The following is a 17,566-nucleotide window of genomic DNA, read 5'->3' as shown; positions in this document are numbered from 1 at the left end:
AATGCCTGATGTTGATTTTAACATTAAAGGCCCTAAATGGAAAGGCAGTGCTGATGCCTCTGGCCCAAAGCTAGAAGGTGATGTAGACCTCCCTACAGTCGACATCAAAGGGCCTGAAATTGAGGTTGGTTCGCCAAATATAGATATCGAGGTTCCCGAGGCAAAAGGAAAATTCAAAATGCCTAAATTTGGCCTTCCCAAATTCGGCATGTCAGGTCCCAAAGGGGATGGAGTTGACATCGATGTTAACCTACCAAAAAGTGATATTGACATTTCTGGTCCAAAGATGGACATTGACACACCAGAAATAGACATTGAAGGCCCAGAAGGAAAAGTAAAAGGTGGCAAGTTTACAATGCCCTCCATCCATATGCCCAAAGTCCATATGCCGGACATGGACTTTCATATGAAAGGCCCCAAGTGGAAGGGAGGTGCCGATATTTCTGGGCCTAAAATTGAAGGTGATCTAAAAGGTCCTAACTTTGATATTGAGGCACCTGATCTTTCGCTCGAAGCTCCAAATTTAGACATTGAAGGGCCTGATATCAAGGTGAAAGATCCCAAGTTCAGGATGCCTAACATGAATCTACCTAAAGTGTCTATGCCAGATTTGGACTTGAATATAAAAGGCCCCAACTGGAAAGGAGGTGCAGATCTCTCAGGCCCTTCAATTGAAGGGGATCTGAAGGGTCCTAAAGTTGACATCAAGTGTCCAGAAATTGATATTGAAGCTCCGGATGTAGATATTGAGGGTCCTGAAGGAAAATTGAAAGGTTCCAAATTTAAGATGCCTTCCATGCATTTTCAGAAGCCCAAAATGTCAATGCCTGATGTTGATTTTAACATTAAAGGCCCTAAATGGAAAGGCAGTGCTGATGCCTCTGGTCCAAAGCTAGAAGGTGACGTAGACCTCCCTACAGTCGACATCAAAGGGCCTGATATTGAAGTTGGTCCCCCAAATATAGACATAGAGGTTCCAGAGGCGAAGGGAAAATTCAAAATGCCTAAATTTGGTCTTCCCAAATTTGGCATGTCCGGTCCAAAAGGGGATGGAGTTGACATCAATGTTAACCTACCAAAAAGTGATATTGACATTTCTGGTCCAAAGCTGGACATTGACACACCAGAAATAGACATTGAATGTCCAGAAGGAAAAGTAAAAGGTGGTAAGTTTGCAATGCCCTCCATCCATATGCCCAAAGTCCATATGCCGGACATGGACTTTCATATGAAAGGCCCCAAGTGGAAGGGAGGTGCTGATATTTCTGGGCCTAAAATTGAAGGTGATCTAAAAGGTCCTAACTTTGATATTGAGGCACCTGATCTTTCGCTCAAAGCTCCAAATTTAGACATTGAAGGGCCTGATATCAAGGTGAAAGATCCCAAGTTCAGGATGCCTAACATGAATCTACCTAAAGTGTCTATGTCAGATTTGGACTTGAATATAAAAGGTCCCAACTGGAAAGGAGGCGCAGATCTCTCCGGCCCTTCAATTGAAGGGGATCTGAAGGGTCCTAAAGTTGACATCAAGTGTCCAGAAATTGATATTGAAGCTCCGGATGTAGATATTGAAGGTCCTGAAGGAAAATTGAAAGGTTCCAAATTTAAGATGCCTTCCATGCATTTTCAAAAGCCCAAAATGTCAATGCCTGATGTTGATTTTAACATTAAAGGCCCTAAATGGAAAGGCAGTGCTGATGCCTCTGGTCCAAAGCTAGAAGGTGATGTAGACCTCCCTTCAGTCAACATCAAAGGGCCTGAAATTGAGGTTGGTTCCCCAAATATAGATATTGAGGTTCCGGAGGCAAAGGGAAAATTCAAAATGCCTAAATTTGGCCTTCCCAAATTTGGCATGTCCGGTCCAAAAGGGGATGGAGTTGACATCGATGTTAACCTACCAAAAAATGATATTGACATTTCTGGTCCAAAGATGGACATTGATACACCAGAAATAGACATTGAAGGCCCAGAAGGAAAAGTAAAAGGTGGCAAGTTTGCAATGCCCTCCATCCATATGCCCAAAGTCCATATGCCAGACATGGACTTTCATATGAAAGGCCCCAAGTGGAAGGGAGGTGCTGATATTTCTGGGCCTAAAATTGAAGGTGATCTAAAAGGTCCTAACTTTGATATTGAGGCACCTGATCTTTCGCTCAAAGCTCCAAATTTAGACATTGAAGGGCCTGATATCAAGGTGAAAGATCCCAAGTTCAGGATGCCTACCATGAATCTACCTAAAGTGTCTATGCCAGATTTGGACTTGAATATAAAAAGCCCTAACTGGAAAGGAGGCGCAGATCTCTCAGGCCCTTCAATTGAAGGGGATCTGAAGGGTCCTAAAGTTGACATCAAGTGTCCAGAAATTGATATTGAAGCTCCGGATGTAGATATTGAGGGTCCTGAAGGAAAATTGAAAGGTTCCAAATTTAAGATGCCTTCCATGCATTTTCAAAAGCCCAAAATGTCAATGCCTGATGTTGATTTTAACATTAAAGGCCCTAAATGGAAAGGCAGTGCTGATGCCTCTGGTCCAAAGCTAGAAGGTGATGTAGACCTCCCTACAGTCAACATCAAAGGGCCTGAAATTGAGGTTGGTTCCCCAAATATAGATATTGAGGTTCCAGAGGCAAAGGGAAAATTCAAAATGCCTAAATTTGGCCTTCCCAAATTTGGCATGTCAGGTCCAAAAGGGGATGGAGTTGACATCGATGTTAACCTACCAAAAAGTGATATTGACATTTCTGGTCCAAAGATGGACATTGATACACCAGAAATAGACATTGAAGGCCCAGAAGGAAAAGTAAAAGGTGGCAAGTTTGCAATGCCCTCCATCCATATGCCCAAAGTCCATATGCCGGACATGGACTTTCATATGAAAGGCCCCAAGTGGAAGGGAGGTGCTGATATTTCTGGGCCTAGAATTGAAGGTGATCTAAAAGGTCCTAACTTTGATATTGAGGCACCTGATCTTTCGCTCAAAGCTCCAAATTTAGACATTGAAGGGCCTGATATCAAGGTGAAAGATCCCAAGTTCAGGATGCCTACCATGAATCTACCTAAAATGTCTATGCCAGATTTGGACTTGAATATAAAAGGCCCTAACTGGAAAGGAGGCGCAGATCTCTCCGGCCCTTCAATTGAAGGGGATCTGAAGGGTCCTAAAGTTGACATCAAGTGTCCAGAAATTGATATTGAAGCTCCGGATGTAGATATTGAGGGTCCTGAAGGAAAATTGAAAGGTTCCAAATTTAAGATGCCTTCCATGCATTTTCAAAAGCCCAAAATGTCAATGCCTGATGTTGATTTTAACATTAAAGGCCCTAAATGGAAAGGCAGTGCTGATGCCTCTGGTCCAAAGCTAGAAGGTGATGTAGACCTCCCTTCAGTCAACATCAAAGGGCCTGAAATTGAGGTTGGTTCCCCAAATATAGATATTGAGGTTCCAGAGGCAAAGGGAAAATTCAAAATGCCTAAATTTGGCCTACCCAAATTTGGCATGTCCGGTCCAAAAGGGGATGGAGTTGACATCGATGTTAACCTACCAAAAAATGATATTGACATTTCGGGTCCAAAGATGGACATTGATACACCAGAAATAGACATTGAAGGCCCAGAAGGAAAAGTAAAAGGTGGCAAGTTTGCAATGCCCTCCATCCATATGCCCAAAGTCCATATGCCGGACATGGACTTTCATATGAAAGGCCCCAAGTGGAAGGGAGGTGCTGATATTTCTGGGCCTAAAATTGAAGGTGATCTAAAAGGTCCTAACTTTGATATTGAGGCACCTGATCTTTCGCTCAAAGCTCCAAATTTAGACATTGAAGGGCCTGATATCAAGGTGAAAGATCCCAAGTTCAGGATGCCTACCATAAATCTACCTAAAATGTCTATGCCAGATTTGGACTTGAATATAAAAGGCCCTAACTGGAAAGGAGGCGCAGATCTCTCAGGCCCTTCAATTGAAGGGGATCTGAAGGGTCCTAAAGTTGACATCAAGTGTCCAGAAATTGATATTGAAGCTCCGGATGTAGATATTGAGGGTCCTGAAGGAAAATTGAAAGGTTCCAAATTTAAGATGCCTTCCATGCATTTTCAAAAGCCCAAAATGTCAATGCCTGATGTTGATTTTAACATTAAAGGCCCTAAATGGAAAGGCAGTGCTGATGCCTCTGGTCCAAAGCTAGAAGGTGACGTAGACCTCCCTACAGTCAACATCAAAGGGCCTGAAATTGAGGTTGGTTCCCCAAATATAGATATTGAGGTTCCAGAGGCAAAGGGAAAATTCAAAATGCCTAAATTTGGCCTTCCCAAATTTGGCATGTCCGGTCCAAAAGGGGATGGAGTTGACATCGATATTAACCTACCAAAAAGTGATATTGACATTTCTGGTCCAAAGATGGACATTGATACAACAGAAATAGACATTGAAGGCCCAGAAGGAAAAGTAAAAGGTGGCAAGTTTGCAATGCCCTCCATCCATATGCCCAAAGTCCATATGCCGGACATGGACTTTCATATGAAAGGCCCCAAGTGGAAGGGAGGTGCTGATATTTCTGGGCCTAAAATTGAAGGTGATCTAAAAGGTCCTAACTTTGATATTGAGGCACCTGATCTTTCGCTCAAAGCTCCAAATGTAGACATTGAAGGGCCTGATATCAAGGTGAAAGATCCCAAGTTCAGGATGCCTACCATGAATCTACCTAAAATGTCTATGCCAGATTTGGACTTGAATATAAAAGGCCCTAACTGGAAAGGAGGCGCAGATCTCTCAGGCCCTTCAATTGAAGGGGATCTGAAGGGTCCTAAAGTTGACATCAAGTGTCCAGAAATTGATATTGAAGCTCCGGATGTAGATATTGAGGGTCCTGAAGGAAAATTGAAAGGTTCCAAATTTAAGATGCCTTCCATGCATTTTCAAAAGCCCAAAATGTCAATGCCTGATGTTGATTTTAACATTAAAGGCCCTAAATGGAAAGGCAGTGCTGAGGCCTCCAGTCCAAAGGTAGAAGGTGATGTAAAAATGCCTACAATAGATATTAAAAGTCCTGAAATTGAGGTTGGTTCCCCAAATATAGATCTAGAGGTCCCAGAGACGAAGGGGAAGTTCAAAATGCCTAAATTTGGCTTTCCCAAATTTGGCATGTCTAGTCCAAAAGTGAGTGGACTTGAAATTGATGCAAACCTCCCCAAAAGTGATATAGACATTTCTGGTCCAAAGATTGGCATTGACACACCACAAATAGACCTCAAAGGTGCAGAAGGAAAAGTGAAAGGCAGTAAGTTTAAGATGCCCTCTGTGCATTTGCCTAAAGTTAACATGCCTGACATGGACTTTCATATGAAAAGCCCCAAGTGGAAGGGAGGTGCTGACATTTCTGGGCCTAAAATTGAAGGTGATCTAAAAGGTCCTAACTTTGATATTGAGGCACCTGATCTTTCTCTCACAGCTCCAGATGTAGACATTGAAGGGCCTGAAGGAAAATTGAAAGGTTCCAAATTTAAGATACCACCCATGAATGTTCACATGCCCAAAATGTCAATGCCTGATTTTGATGTTAACATTAAAGGCCCAAAATGGAAAGGGAGTGCTGATTATTCTGGCCCAAATTTAGAAGGTGATGTAGACCTTCCTGCAGTTGATATCAAAGGTCCTGAAATTGAGGTTGGATCACCCAGCATAGACCTAGAGGGTCCAGAGGCAAAGGGAAAATTCAAAATGCCTAAATTTGGACTTCCCAAATTTGGCATGTCTGGTCCAAAAGGGGATGGAGTTGACATCGATGTTAACCTACCAAAAAGTGATATTGACATTTCAGGTCCAAAGCTGGACATTGACACACCAGAAATAGACATTGAAGGCCCAGAAGGAAAAGTAAAAGGTGGCAAGTTTACAATGCCCTCCATCCATATGCCCAAAGTCCATATGCCGGACATGGACTTTCATATGAAAGGCCCCAAGTGGAAGGGAGGTGCTGATATTTCTGGGCCTAAAATTGAAGGTGATCTAAAAGGTGCTAACATTGATATTGAGGCTCCTGATCTTTCTCTCAAAGCTCCAGATGTAGACATTGAAGGGCCTGATATAAAGGTGAAAGATCCCAAGTTCAGGATGCCTAATATGAATCTACCTAAAGTGTCTATGCCTGATTTTGACTTAAATATAAAAGGTCCCAACTGGAAAGGAGGCGCAGATCTCTCAGGCCCTTCAATTGAAGGGGATCTGAAAGGTCCTAAACTTGGCATCAAGGGTCCAGAAATTGATGTTGATGCACCAGATGTAGATATTGGGGGCCCTGAAGGAAAATTGAAAGGTTCCAAATTTCAGATGCCATCCATGAATTTTAACATGCCCAAAATGTCAATGCCTGATTTTGATGTCAACGTTAAAGGCCCTAAATGGAAAGGCAGTGCTGATGCTTCTGGTCCAAAGTTACAAGGGGACCTAGACCTTCCAACAGTTGATATCAAAGGTCCTCAAATTGAGGTTGGCTCACCAAATATAGATATGGAGATTCCAGATGCAAAGGGAAAATTCAAAATGCCTAAATTTGGCTTTCCCAAATTTGGCATCTCCGGTCCAAAGGTAGATGGAGGTGAAATTGATATTAACCTCCCTAAAAGTGATATTGAAATTTCTGGTCCAAAGGTAGACATTGACACACCAGAAATAGACATTGAAGGCCCAGAAGGAAAAGTAAAAGGTGGCAAGTTTACAATGCCCTCCATAAATATGCCCAAAGTCCATATGCCGGACATGGACTTTCATATGAAAGGCCCCAAGTGGAAGGGAGGTGCTGATATTTCTGGGCCTAAAATTGAAGGTGATCTAAAAGGTCCTAACTTTGATATTGAGGCACCTGATCTTTCGCTCAAAGCTCCAAATTTAGACATTGAAGGGCCTGATATCAAGGTGAAAGATCCCAAGTTCAGGATGCCTACCATGAATCTACCTAAAGTGTCTATGCCAGATTTGGACTTGAATATAAAAGGCCCTAACTGGAAAGGAGGCGCAGATCTCTCAGGCCCTTCAATTGAAGGGGATCTGAAGGGTCCTAAAGTTGACATCAAGTGTCCAGAAATTGATATTGAAGCTCCGGATGTAGATATTGAGGGTCCTGAAGGAAAATTGAAAGGTTCCAAATTTAAGATGCCTTCCATGCATTTTCAAAAGCCCAAAATGTCAATGCCTGATGTTGATTTTAACATTAAAGGCCCTAAATGGAAAGGCAGTGCTGATGCCTCTGGTCCAAAGCTAGAAGGTGATGTAGACCTCCCTACAGTCAACATCAAAGGGCCTGAAATTGAGGTTGGTTCCCCAAATATAGATATTGAGGTTCCAGAGGCAAAGGGAAAATTCAAAATGCCTAAATTTGGCCTTCCCAAATTTGGCATGTCAGGTCCAAAAGGGGATGGAGTTGACATCGATGTTAACCTACCAAAAAGTGATATTGACATTTCTGGTCCAAAGATGGACATTGACACACCAGAAATAGACATTGAAGGCCCAGAAGGAAAAGTAAAAGGTGGCAAGTTTACAATGCCCTCCATCCATATGCCCAAAGTCCATATGCCGGACATGGACTTTCATATGAAAGGCCCCAAGTGGAAGGGAGGTGCTGATATTTCTGGGCCTAAAATTGAAGGTGATCTAAAAGGTGCTAACATTGATATTGAGGCTCCTGATCTTTCTCTCAAAGCTCCAGATGTAGACATTGAAGGGCCTGATATAAAGGTGAAAGATCCCAAGTTCAGGATGCCTAATATGAATCTACCTAAAGTGTCTATGCCTGATTTTGACTTAAATATAAAAGGTCCCAACTGGAAAGGAGGCGCAGATCTCTCAGGCCCTTCAATTGAAGGGGATCTGAAAGGTCCTAAACTTGGCATCAAGGGTCCAGAAATTGATGTTGATGCACCAGATGTAGATATTGGGGGCCCTGAAGGAAAATTGAAAGGTTCCAAATTTCAGATGCCATCCATGAATTTTAACATGCCCAAAATGTCAATGCCTGATTTTGATGTCAACGTTAAAGGCCCTAAATGGAAAGGCAGTGCTGATGCTTCTGGTCCAAAGTTACAAGGGGACCTAGACCTTCCAACAGTTGATATCAAAGGTCCTCAAATTGAGGTTGGCTCACCAAATATAGATATGGAGATTCCAGATGCAAAGGGAAAATTCAAAATGCCTAAATTTGGCTTTCCCAAATTTGGCATCTCCGGTCCAAAGGTAGATGGAGGTGAAATTGATATTAACCTCCCTAAAAGTGATATTGAAATTTCTGGTCCAAAGGTAGACATTGACACACCAGAAATAGACATTGAAGGCCCAGAAGGAAAAGTAAAAGGTGGCAAGTTTACAATGCCCTCCATAAATATGCCCAAAGTCCATATGCCGGACATGGACTTTCATATGAAAGGCCCCAAGTGGAAGGGAGGTGCTGATATTTCTGGGCCTAAAATTGAAGGTGATCTAAAAGGTCCTAACTTTGATATTGAGGCACCTGATCTTTCGCTCAAAGCTCCAAATTTAGACATTGAAGGGCCTGATATCAAGGTGAAAGATCCCAAGTTCAGGATGCCTACCATGAATCTACCTAAAGTGTCTATGCCAGATTTGGACTTGAATATAAAAGGCCCTAACTGGAAAGGAGGCGCAGATCTCTCAGGCCCTTCAATTGAAGGGGATCTGAAGGGTCCTAAAGTTGACATCAAGTGTCCAGAAATTGATATTGAAGCTCCGGATGTAGATATTGAGGGTCCTGAAGGAAAATTGAAAGGTTCCAAATTTAAGATGCCTTCCATGCATTTTCAAAAGCCCAAAATGTCAATGCCTGATGTTGATTTTAACATTAAAGGCCCTAAATGGAAAGGCAGTGCTGATGCCTCTGGTCCAAAGCTAGAAGGTGATGTAGACCTCCCTACAGTCAACATCAAAGGGCCTGAAATTGAGGTTGGTTCCCCAAATATAGATATTGAGGTTCCAGAGGCAAAGGGGAAATTCAAAATGCCTAAATTTGGCCTTCCCAAATTTGGCATGTCAGGTCCAAAAGGGGATGGAGTTGACATCGATGTTAACCTACCAAAAAGTGATATTGACATTTCTGGTCCAAAGATGGACATTGATACACCAGAAACAGACATTGAAGGCCCAGAAGGAAAAGTAAAAGGTGGCAAGTTTGCAATGCCCTCCATCCATATGCCCAAAGTCCATATGCCGGACATGGACTTTCATATGAAAGGCCCCAAGTGGAAGGAAGGTGCTGATATTTCTGGGCCTAAAATTGAAGGTGATCTAAAAGGTCCTAACTTTGATATTGAGGCACCTGATCTTTCGCTCAAAGCTCCAAATTTAGACATTGAAGGGCCTGATATCAAGGTGAAAGATCCCAAGTTCAGGATGCCTACCATGAATCTACCTAAAATGTCTATGCCAGATTTGGACTTGAATATAAAAGGCCCCAACTGGAAAGGTGGTGCAGATCTGCCAGACCCTTCCATCGACCTAGATGTTTCTGGTGCTAAAGTAGAAGGAGGTGTGAGGGTACCTGAATTGGACATTGGTGTTCCAAAGGTAGATCTAGAAGTACCAGAAGTGAAGACTAAAAAACATAAATTTAGATTTCCCAAGTTCAATTTTTCAGGTTCTAAGGCCCAGACACCAAGCATCGATGTCAAGTCTCCCAAAATGGATATGGACGTTTCGGGCCCCAAAATCAATCTCAGTGCACCAGATGTGGGTATTGAGGTACCAGAAGGGAAAATAAAAAGCCCTAAATTCAAGATGCCTTCTTTAAACATTTCATCACCTAAAGTTTCTATGCCAGATGTGGAACTAAATCTGAAGGGGCAAAAGCTAAAGGGGGGTGCTGATTTATCGGGTCCAACATTAGAAGGGGACCTTAAAGGTATGAAAGCTCATATAAAAAGTCCAGAATTAGAGGTCGGTACACCAGATCTAGATGTGGATAGTACAGGAGCCAAAGGAAAAGTAAAAATGCCCAAGTTCAACCTTCCTAAATTTAAATTTTCTGGTCTTAAGTCAGAAGAATCAGAGCTTGGGGTGAAGTTGCCTAAAGGGGATATTGATCTAACTGGTCCTAAGGTAGACATTGAAGCTCCAGAAATTGATGTTGAAGGCCTTGATGGAAATTTGAAGGGTGGCAAATTCACACTGCCCTCAATGACTGTTAATTTACCGAAGGTATCGCTGCCAGATACTGACTTAAATATTAAGGGTCCAAAATGGAAGGGTGATGCAGATATTTCTGGGCCAAAACTTGAAGGTGATTTGAAAGGCCCAAAAGTTGATATCAAGGGCCCTAAAATTGATGTCACTGCTCCCGATATAAAGATAGAAGGCCCAGAAGGAAAGTTGAAAGGTCCCAAGTGTAAATTACCATCAATGGATGTGCCTAAAGTCACTGTTCCTGATTTTGATCTGAACTTGAAAGGCCCTAACTGGAAAGGAGGGGATGTAGAGATATCTGGTCCCAAACTGGAAGGTGATTTGAAGGGACTAAATGTTGACCTCAGGGGCCCAGATGTTGACATCAGTGTCCCTGATATAGCTGGACCAGATGGTAAAGTGAAAGGTCAGAAGTTAAAGATGCCATCAATTCATGTGCCTAAAATCTCTGCGCCTGACTTTGACATAAAACTGAAAGGCTCTAAATATAAAGGGGATGTAGATGTTTCTGGGCCAAAGCTTGAAGGTGACTTGAAAGGGCCACATGTTGGTATGAAGGGCCCTGAATTTGAGCTCCATGCCCCTGATATAGATATAGAAGGTCCAGATGGAAAGGTGAAAGGTCCTAAGTTTAAACTGCCTTCAATACCAGTGCCAGATGTTGACCTCAACTTGAAAGGCCCTAATTGGAAAGGAGGAGACATAGACATATCTAGTCCTAAATTGGAAGGTGAATTGAAGGGACCAAATGTTGACATTCAGGGCCCAGACATTGACTTCAATGCACCTGATATAGACATAGAAGGACTAGGTGGTAAAGTGAAAGGTCCAAAGTTAAAGATGCCATCAATTCAAATGCCTAAAGTTTCTGTTCCTGACTTTGACCTGAAGCTGAAAGGTCCTCATTGGAAAGGAGGAGATGTAGACATTTCTGGTCCCAAATTGGAAGGGGATTTAAAGGGTCCTGAACTTGATATAAAGGGCCCAGTAGTTGACCTAGAACATCCAGACATTGACATTGAAGGGTCAGAAGCAAAGGCTAAATTCAAAATTCCCAAATTTAGGATTCCCAAATTTGATATTTCTCATTCTAAACTGGAAGGTTCTGACATTGATGTACAACTTCCTAAAGGGGATCTTGACATTTCTGCTACAAAGGTGGATATGAACGTCCCAGACATAGATCTTGAATGCCCTGAAGGAAAGATGAAAGGTCTCAATTTTAATATGCCCTCAATGCATATGCCGGGCATTGACATAAACCTGAAAAGCCCGAAATTGAAAGGGGATGTAGATATTTCTGGGCCAAAGCTTAAAGGTGATATGACGGGGCCAAAGGGTGATATCAAAGGCCCCAAGATTGATGTCAGTACTCCAGATATGGACATCGAAGGTCCAGATGGTAAGGTGAAAGGTCAAAAGTTTAAAATGCCATCACTGCATACTTCTAAAGTCTCCATGCCAGATTTTGACCTGAACTTAAAAGGACCTAATTGGAAAGGAGGAGATGTTGACATTTCTGTCCCCAAATTAGAAGGTGATTTCAAAGGTCCAGCTGTTGATGCAACATTACCAAAAGGTGAACTTAACATTATTGGTTCAAAATTGGATGTTGATGCTTCAGGCATAGAACTAGAAAGTCCAGAAGGTAAAGTGAAACTTCCCAAGTTTAGGATGCCTTCGATGGATGTTAAGCTCCCTACAGTTTCCATGCCCGACATTGACATGAAAGGTCCCTCTTGGAAGGGTGGCATGGATATTTCAAGCCCAAACATTGAGGGTCCCAGTGTTAAACTCCCAGATGTTAATGTTGAAACACCAGATGTAGACATTAAAGGCCCCGAAGGACAAATAAAAATGACAAAATTTAAGCTCCCAAAATTTAAAAGCCCTGAAATGGACATAAGTGCAGGCATTCCACATGGTGACGTTGACCTGTCTGGCAAAATAGGCGGAGATTTTAAAGGTCCCAAATTAGATATGGACCTTCATATACCTGATGCAAAACTCAAAGGTGGGAAATTAGACACAACAGGCCTTGATGTAGATCTTAAGAAACCAAACATTGGTTTTTCTAGCCCTAAAATAACGACTCCCAAGGTGGACTTGAATGCTCCAAGTCTTAAGATAGATGTGGATACACCAGAAATAGGCCTTGAAGGTCTGGAAGGAAATGTTAAAATTCCCAAAGCGAAGAAAGGAATGTTTGGGTTTGGAGTGAAAGCTCCCCAACCGGATATTGTTTCCCCTTCGTTTGAAGTGAGTGCCCTAGAAGGAGATGTGAATGTTGGGAGTCCAGATGTAAACATAGGAGGGAAAGCAAAGAAAGGAAAATTTAAGATGCCCAAATTTCATATGAGTGGCCCCAAAATAAAGGGCAAGAAAGGTGGCTTTGATGTTAGTGTCCCTGATACTGATGCTGATGTACACCTGAAGTCCCCCGATTTAGATGTAGACATTAGTGGACCTGAAGCCTCACTTAAAGGAGATCTTACCGTCAAAGCTCCAAAAACAAAGAAAGCCTTGTTTGGGAAGATGCATTTTCCAGATGTTGAGTTTGATATAAAGTCTTCTAAATTTAAATCAGAAGGTTCTCTATCAAGTCCTAAGATTGAGGGAGAAATAACCTCCCCTGATTTTGATATTTCTTCACAAAATAAGAAAGCTGATATTAAGCCGCCAGGAATTGATTTGTCTGCTAGTGGCAGCGGGAGTCTGCCTGATGTGAGTATGGAAGGTCCGGACATAAAACTGAAAAAATCTAAGTTCAAACTGCCCACTTTTAGCATGTCTGGCCCCAAAGGCAGTATGGATGTGCCTGGTTCCAAAATGGAAGCAGATTTAAAAGCACCTAGTGTTAATTTCAGCCTGGATGCACCAGACATCAAGGGGCCTGATCTAAAGCTTTCTGGACCTAAGATTGAGATGCCGTCTGTTAACATGTCTGATCCAAAAATATCAGTGCCGGAGTCTGAATTAAATCTTAAAGGACTAACTGTCGAAGGCGATCTTGATGTGTCTAAAGATTTAAAAGGTCCACATGTGGTCCTTGATGCCCCTACTGTGTCTGTCAAAGGATTTGGAGGGAAGTTTCAGATTCCCAAACATGGCATTACGGGACCTGGCTTGAAGGAAGTAGATGGCAGTGTTGAAGTAAAACTTCCCAAGGGTGATATTGATTTGTCTGGTCCAAAGTTTAGAGGTGGGACAGGAGTTCCTGGTCTAGATGTAAACGTTGAAGCCTCTGATTTGAACATTAAAGGACCTACATTACATGCACCAACTATGGCAGTCTCAGGGCAACAGCTATCTGCCTCTGACCTCAACCTGAAAGGACCCAAAATCAAGGGAGACCTTAATCTGTCGGGTATTATTCAGAGACCAACTTTAGCTGTAGATGCTTCTGATAATGCTACTTTGAAAGGTTTTGAAGGAAACCTTAAAATGCCCAAAATTGGTTTGTCAGGTCCAGAGGTGCAGGGGACAGATGCAGACCTCCATGTGGTGTTACCAAAGGGCGATATTGACATCTCTGGGCCCAAGATTCAAGGTAGCATAGGTGTGCCTGATATCAAGTCAAATGTTGAGGCACCAGACATAAATCTCAGCGGACCGAAATTAAAAGGTGATTTCAGTGTTGACAGTTGCCATGAACTATCAAAGGTTGAAGTGGGTCTTCCAAGTCTGAGGATGAGCAATGATAAAGGAAAGCTCAAAATGCCTGAAGGTGAATTACCAAGATTTGGCCTGCCTGGGACAAAAATTGAGGGACTTAATAATGCCCAGGGCCTTCAAAATGAGATGTCATCTATTGGCTTATCCACCAAAGGGCATACTTTGAAAGAGCCAACACTCAAAGGAGATTTATCTGGGAGGGTTAAAGTTCCTGGGCTTGATATTGAAGGTCCAGGTATTAATATTAGTAGTGGTTCACAAATGAACATTAAAGGTCCTAGTGTGGATTATCAGGCCTCACAGGTTCCACAGTCATCAGATGTTAATGTTAAACTACCAAAGGTTACAGGGGGCTTCCAGATATTTGGACCAAATGTTACAAGTGAGTTAAAAAGCCGAAATGCCGGAGCCCAGGGCCATGTGTCTGTACCACAAGGACATTTAGAAAGTCCATCAGGCACTGTGACATTTCCCAAGTTAAAAGTGCCCAAGTTCACATCTGCAGGGCCTGAATTAAGTGGGAGAGAGGTTGGTGTTGATGTTAATTTCCCCAAACCAGACATTAGCATTCAAGCTGGCAAGGTAGAAGCTGACTTTGAAGAGCAGGACACTAAATTGAAAAAGTCAAAAATGAAAATGCCTAAGTTTAATTTTTCCAGGCAGAAGGGGAAAGGAGACATTAGTGTGGAGCCTCCAGAGGCCTCTATAACTTTATCTGGCTCAAAGGGTGCATTAGAAAGTTCCAAAGCAAGTCGAGGTTCCACAGAGGGTGGTCTTGAAGAAACCAACATATCTGCAGACTTACAAGGCACTGCGTTATCCCCAAAAGCCAAGTCTTCAACATTTGACTTTTCGCTGTTCCGCAGTAAGAAGCCCCGGCACAGATCGTCTTCGCTGAGTGATGATCGAGATCTGTCTCCGCCAACTACACCAAGTGGAATGGTTGAAACCAAAGGGGGCACAGCCTCCATTGAAAGGGAGAAGGGTAAAAGCAAGCACTCAAAGCTAAAGTTTGGCACTTTCGGTGGCTTGGGATCTAAAACGAAGGGTTCCTATGAAGTGACATTTAGTGATGAGGACATGGGGAACATTGAGAGCAGTGGTGTGTCGCTGGCATCCAAGAAGTCGCGAATTTCTTCATCTTCCAGTAATGACAGTGGCACAAAGGGTGGCATCCAGCTTCCAAATGTAGAGCTGACAGTAGCAAAAAAGAAAGAGTAAAATTCTAGTGCGTGTACATAAGTATATAAATATATATATAAATACATATATATCATTTGTGCGTTTTGTATATAAACAACATAAGTGTCCTTCCAAAGCTTGGCAATAAAACAATAGCTGTACTGCAAGTGGTCCACGGTCACAGACATGAAAAGGGTTCCTTTGTGCCCAAGATACTTGGTTCAAACACTTGAAAGAGCCAACATGTATTGAAGATAACTGTAAGCCTTGCACAAAATGTTCCTGGTGTCACTCAGAGTATAATATGCAAAGTCGCCGTCCACACACCGGCTTGATATATATATATATTTTTTTTATTAATAATTTGTCATTTCACTGAGCTTTGTATGTCAGTGCCTATTTCTGAAAATAATATTTTCACTTTTAGTCAGGACTTACTGTGCGCTTGGAGAACTGATTTATTAAAAACACTGTACAATGTATGGATCGTGTGGAGACAGTGCCGTGCTTCCTTCAGATTTTTGCATATTTTCATGCAAACGGAAGTTGTCTGGTTTTTAGTGCACCCCAGAACTCCCTATAGAACCCCCTATATTTTTGTAATTTTATTTTTGTCCAAAAGAACCTAGCCCCATCTTTTTCTTATACATGGGAAGGTGGAATTAGCTGGCACTTCCAAACCAGGAAAAAAAATACTAACAGGATTTTGGAATTTGTAGAATAATCGTTCATCTGCGGTGTCTCAACAGATCCATACATTGCCTCTTTTCATCATACTTGTAATATAAAAAAGACTATCCCTTTCCGGACTGCAGTAGGTGGATTTGCAGCTGCCATTCTTCTGATGCTCATCTTAGATTCTGTTAATAAATTTGTCTTGATTTCGAAACCTATCAGCACTTTACTGGCAAATGGATAAGGAATGTAAGATTGATTTTGTAAAATGCAAATAAACTGTTTTATTAACCTAAGAGTTTAGGCTTTGTCTCACTTATGTCTCACAATAATGTAAAATCTTTTTATTGCTCTACACAGTTTTCATCAAAAAATGTTCTTAAGGAGCTTATGTTATTGTGGTCGCATGCCTTTCTGTTTTGCTTCTTTAGTTGGACGAATAAAAAATGTTCGTTTATCAAGTGTAGATATATATATATATATATATATATATATATATATATTTATATATATATATATATATATATTTTATTGTTCTGTGCTTCACCATTAGTTTACCATTATAAAGGCCGTTTGTGAGCCCTTCCTTTTAGAAATGTTAGTTTTGATGTCTTAACACTTTCGCAGACACCATAGTTTGCATCATGTCCAGTCTGAGAAAAAGGCATGACGCCGAAACGTTGACTTTAAGGGACTCTTTGAGGCAGGCGCATTCATCAATTCATCACTTTGGAAATAAAGCCTGTTACCACTGCATTGGGCCTCACTTCGTTTGTTTGCCATGATGGTGTTAGGGGGCCACCCTGTGCCCTTTCATGAGGCCGCCCTGAAGTGCCATGAGCTCCGTTTACAGGGAAACGCCTGGAGGCGGTTTGTGAAAATGTTAATAAGGAGACTGGCGCACTCGTGTCTGCACACCTAACAAGGACTTCCACTGTGGTCAAATTGCAGCGCGTGGAAGGGATTCAGACAGGAGCACATCCCGTCCTGATCTTACAGTTGGAAAACGGCATTTCCAGAGCCCTTACATCTTTACCAGAGCAGCGGCAATTTTTCATCTCCTGACTGCTTGAAATGAAATTCCATGACTGTGTGCTTGTGCTGAAAAACGGAACTTTGCCATTATCATTACATGCACAATGCACACTGGGAGCAGTAGTTTGTGATTGCTGTCACGTGATGTACCATTTTTATTGAAACTCGCACACACCTGGGCGCTTGCTAGTCCAGTCTGAGAAAAAGGCATGACGCCGAAACGTTGACTTTAAGGGACTCTTTGAGGCAGGCGCATTCATCACTTTGGAAATAAAGCCTGTTACCACTGCATTGGGCCTCACTTCGTTTGTTTGCCATGATGGTGTTAGGGGGCCACCCTGTGCCCTTTCATGAGGCCGCCCTGAAGTGTCATGAGCTCCGTTTACAGGGAAACGCCTGGAGGCGGTTTGTGAAAATATATATATATATATATATATATATATATATATATATATATATATATATATATATACAGTTACTACAGAAAAGGAAACGACGTCTGCACATTTTCAACCTACTGCTGCATCCCTATTTTATTGTTCTGTGCTTCACCATTAGTTTACCATTATAAAGGCCGTTTGTGAGCCCTTCCTTTTAGAAATGTTAGTTTTGATGTCTTAACACTTTCGCAGACACCATAGTTTGCATCATGTGCTACTGTACTGTACTTCACGTGATGTGCACACGGTTTACATCTAGTGTTGGGCTTGGAAGTTTACAAACTGTTTTTCTTTAAAGTAATTTTGGTTTTGAGGTAACTTGTGATGCCACCCTTGAAACTTGCAATGCATCAGCAACAGCAGCAACACATGG

The 17,566-nt window shown here is 42.0% G+C and overlaps 1 protein-coding gene across 5 annotated transcripts in view; it reads left to right on the top strand.

Annotated features, from left to right (window-relative positions):
- The window catches only part of AHNAK (AHNAK nucleoprotein), a 140,263-nt gene extending 124,249 nt beyond the window's left edge, over window positions 1-16,014 (top strand). For 3 of the 5 annotated variants that reach the window (XM_086938166.1, XM_086938165.1, XM_086938164.1), the window contains one exon: window positions 474-16,014. In XM_086938166.1, coding sequence (XP_086794292.1) covers window positions 474-15,082 — 14,609 coding nt within the window. In that variant the 3' untranslated portion in view covers window positions 15,083-16,014. Of the gene's footprint in view, window positions 1-48 lie in introns of all 5 variants that reach the window. The other 2 variants (XM_086938167.1, XM_086938168.1) reach the window with 2 other exon arrangements.
- Window positions 16,015-17,566: the final 1,552 nt, after the last annotated feature.

This window comes from Lissotriton vulgaris, chromosome 9, assembly GCF_964263255.1.
Source record: "Lissotriton vulgaris chromosome 9, aLisVul1.2, whole genome shotgun sequence".
In the NCBI taxonomy this organism is placed as follows: domain Eukaryota; kingdom Metazoa; phylum Chordata; class Amphibia; order Caudata; family Salamandridae; genus Lissotriton; species Lissotriton vulgaris.
Note: the sequence above shows the minus strand (reverse complement) of the source record. Positions and strands in the feature narration are given on the sequence as shown.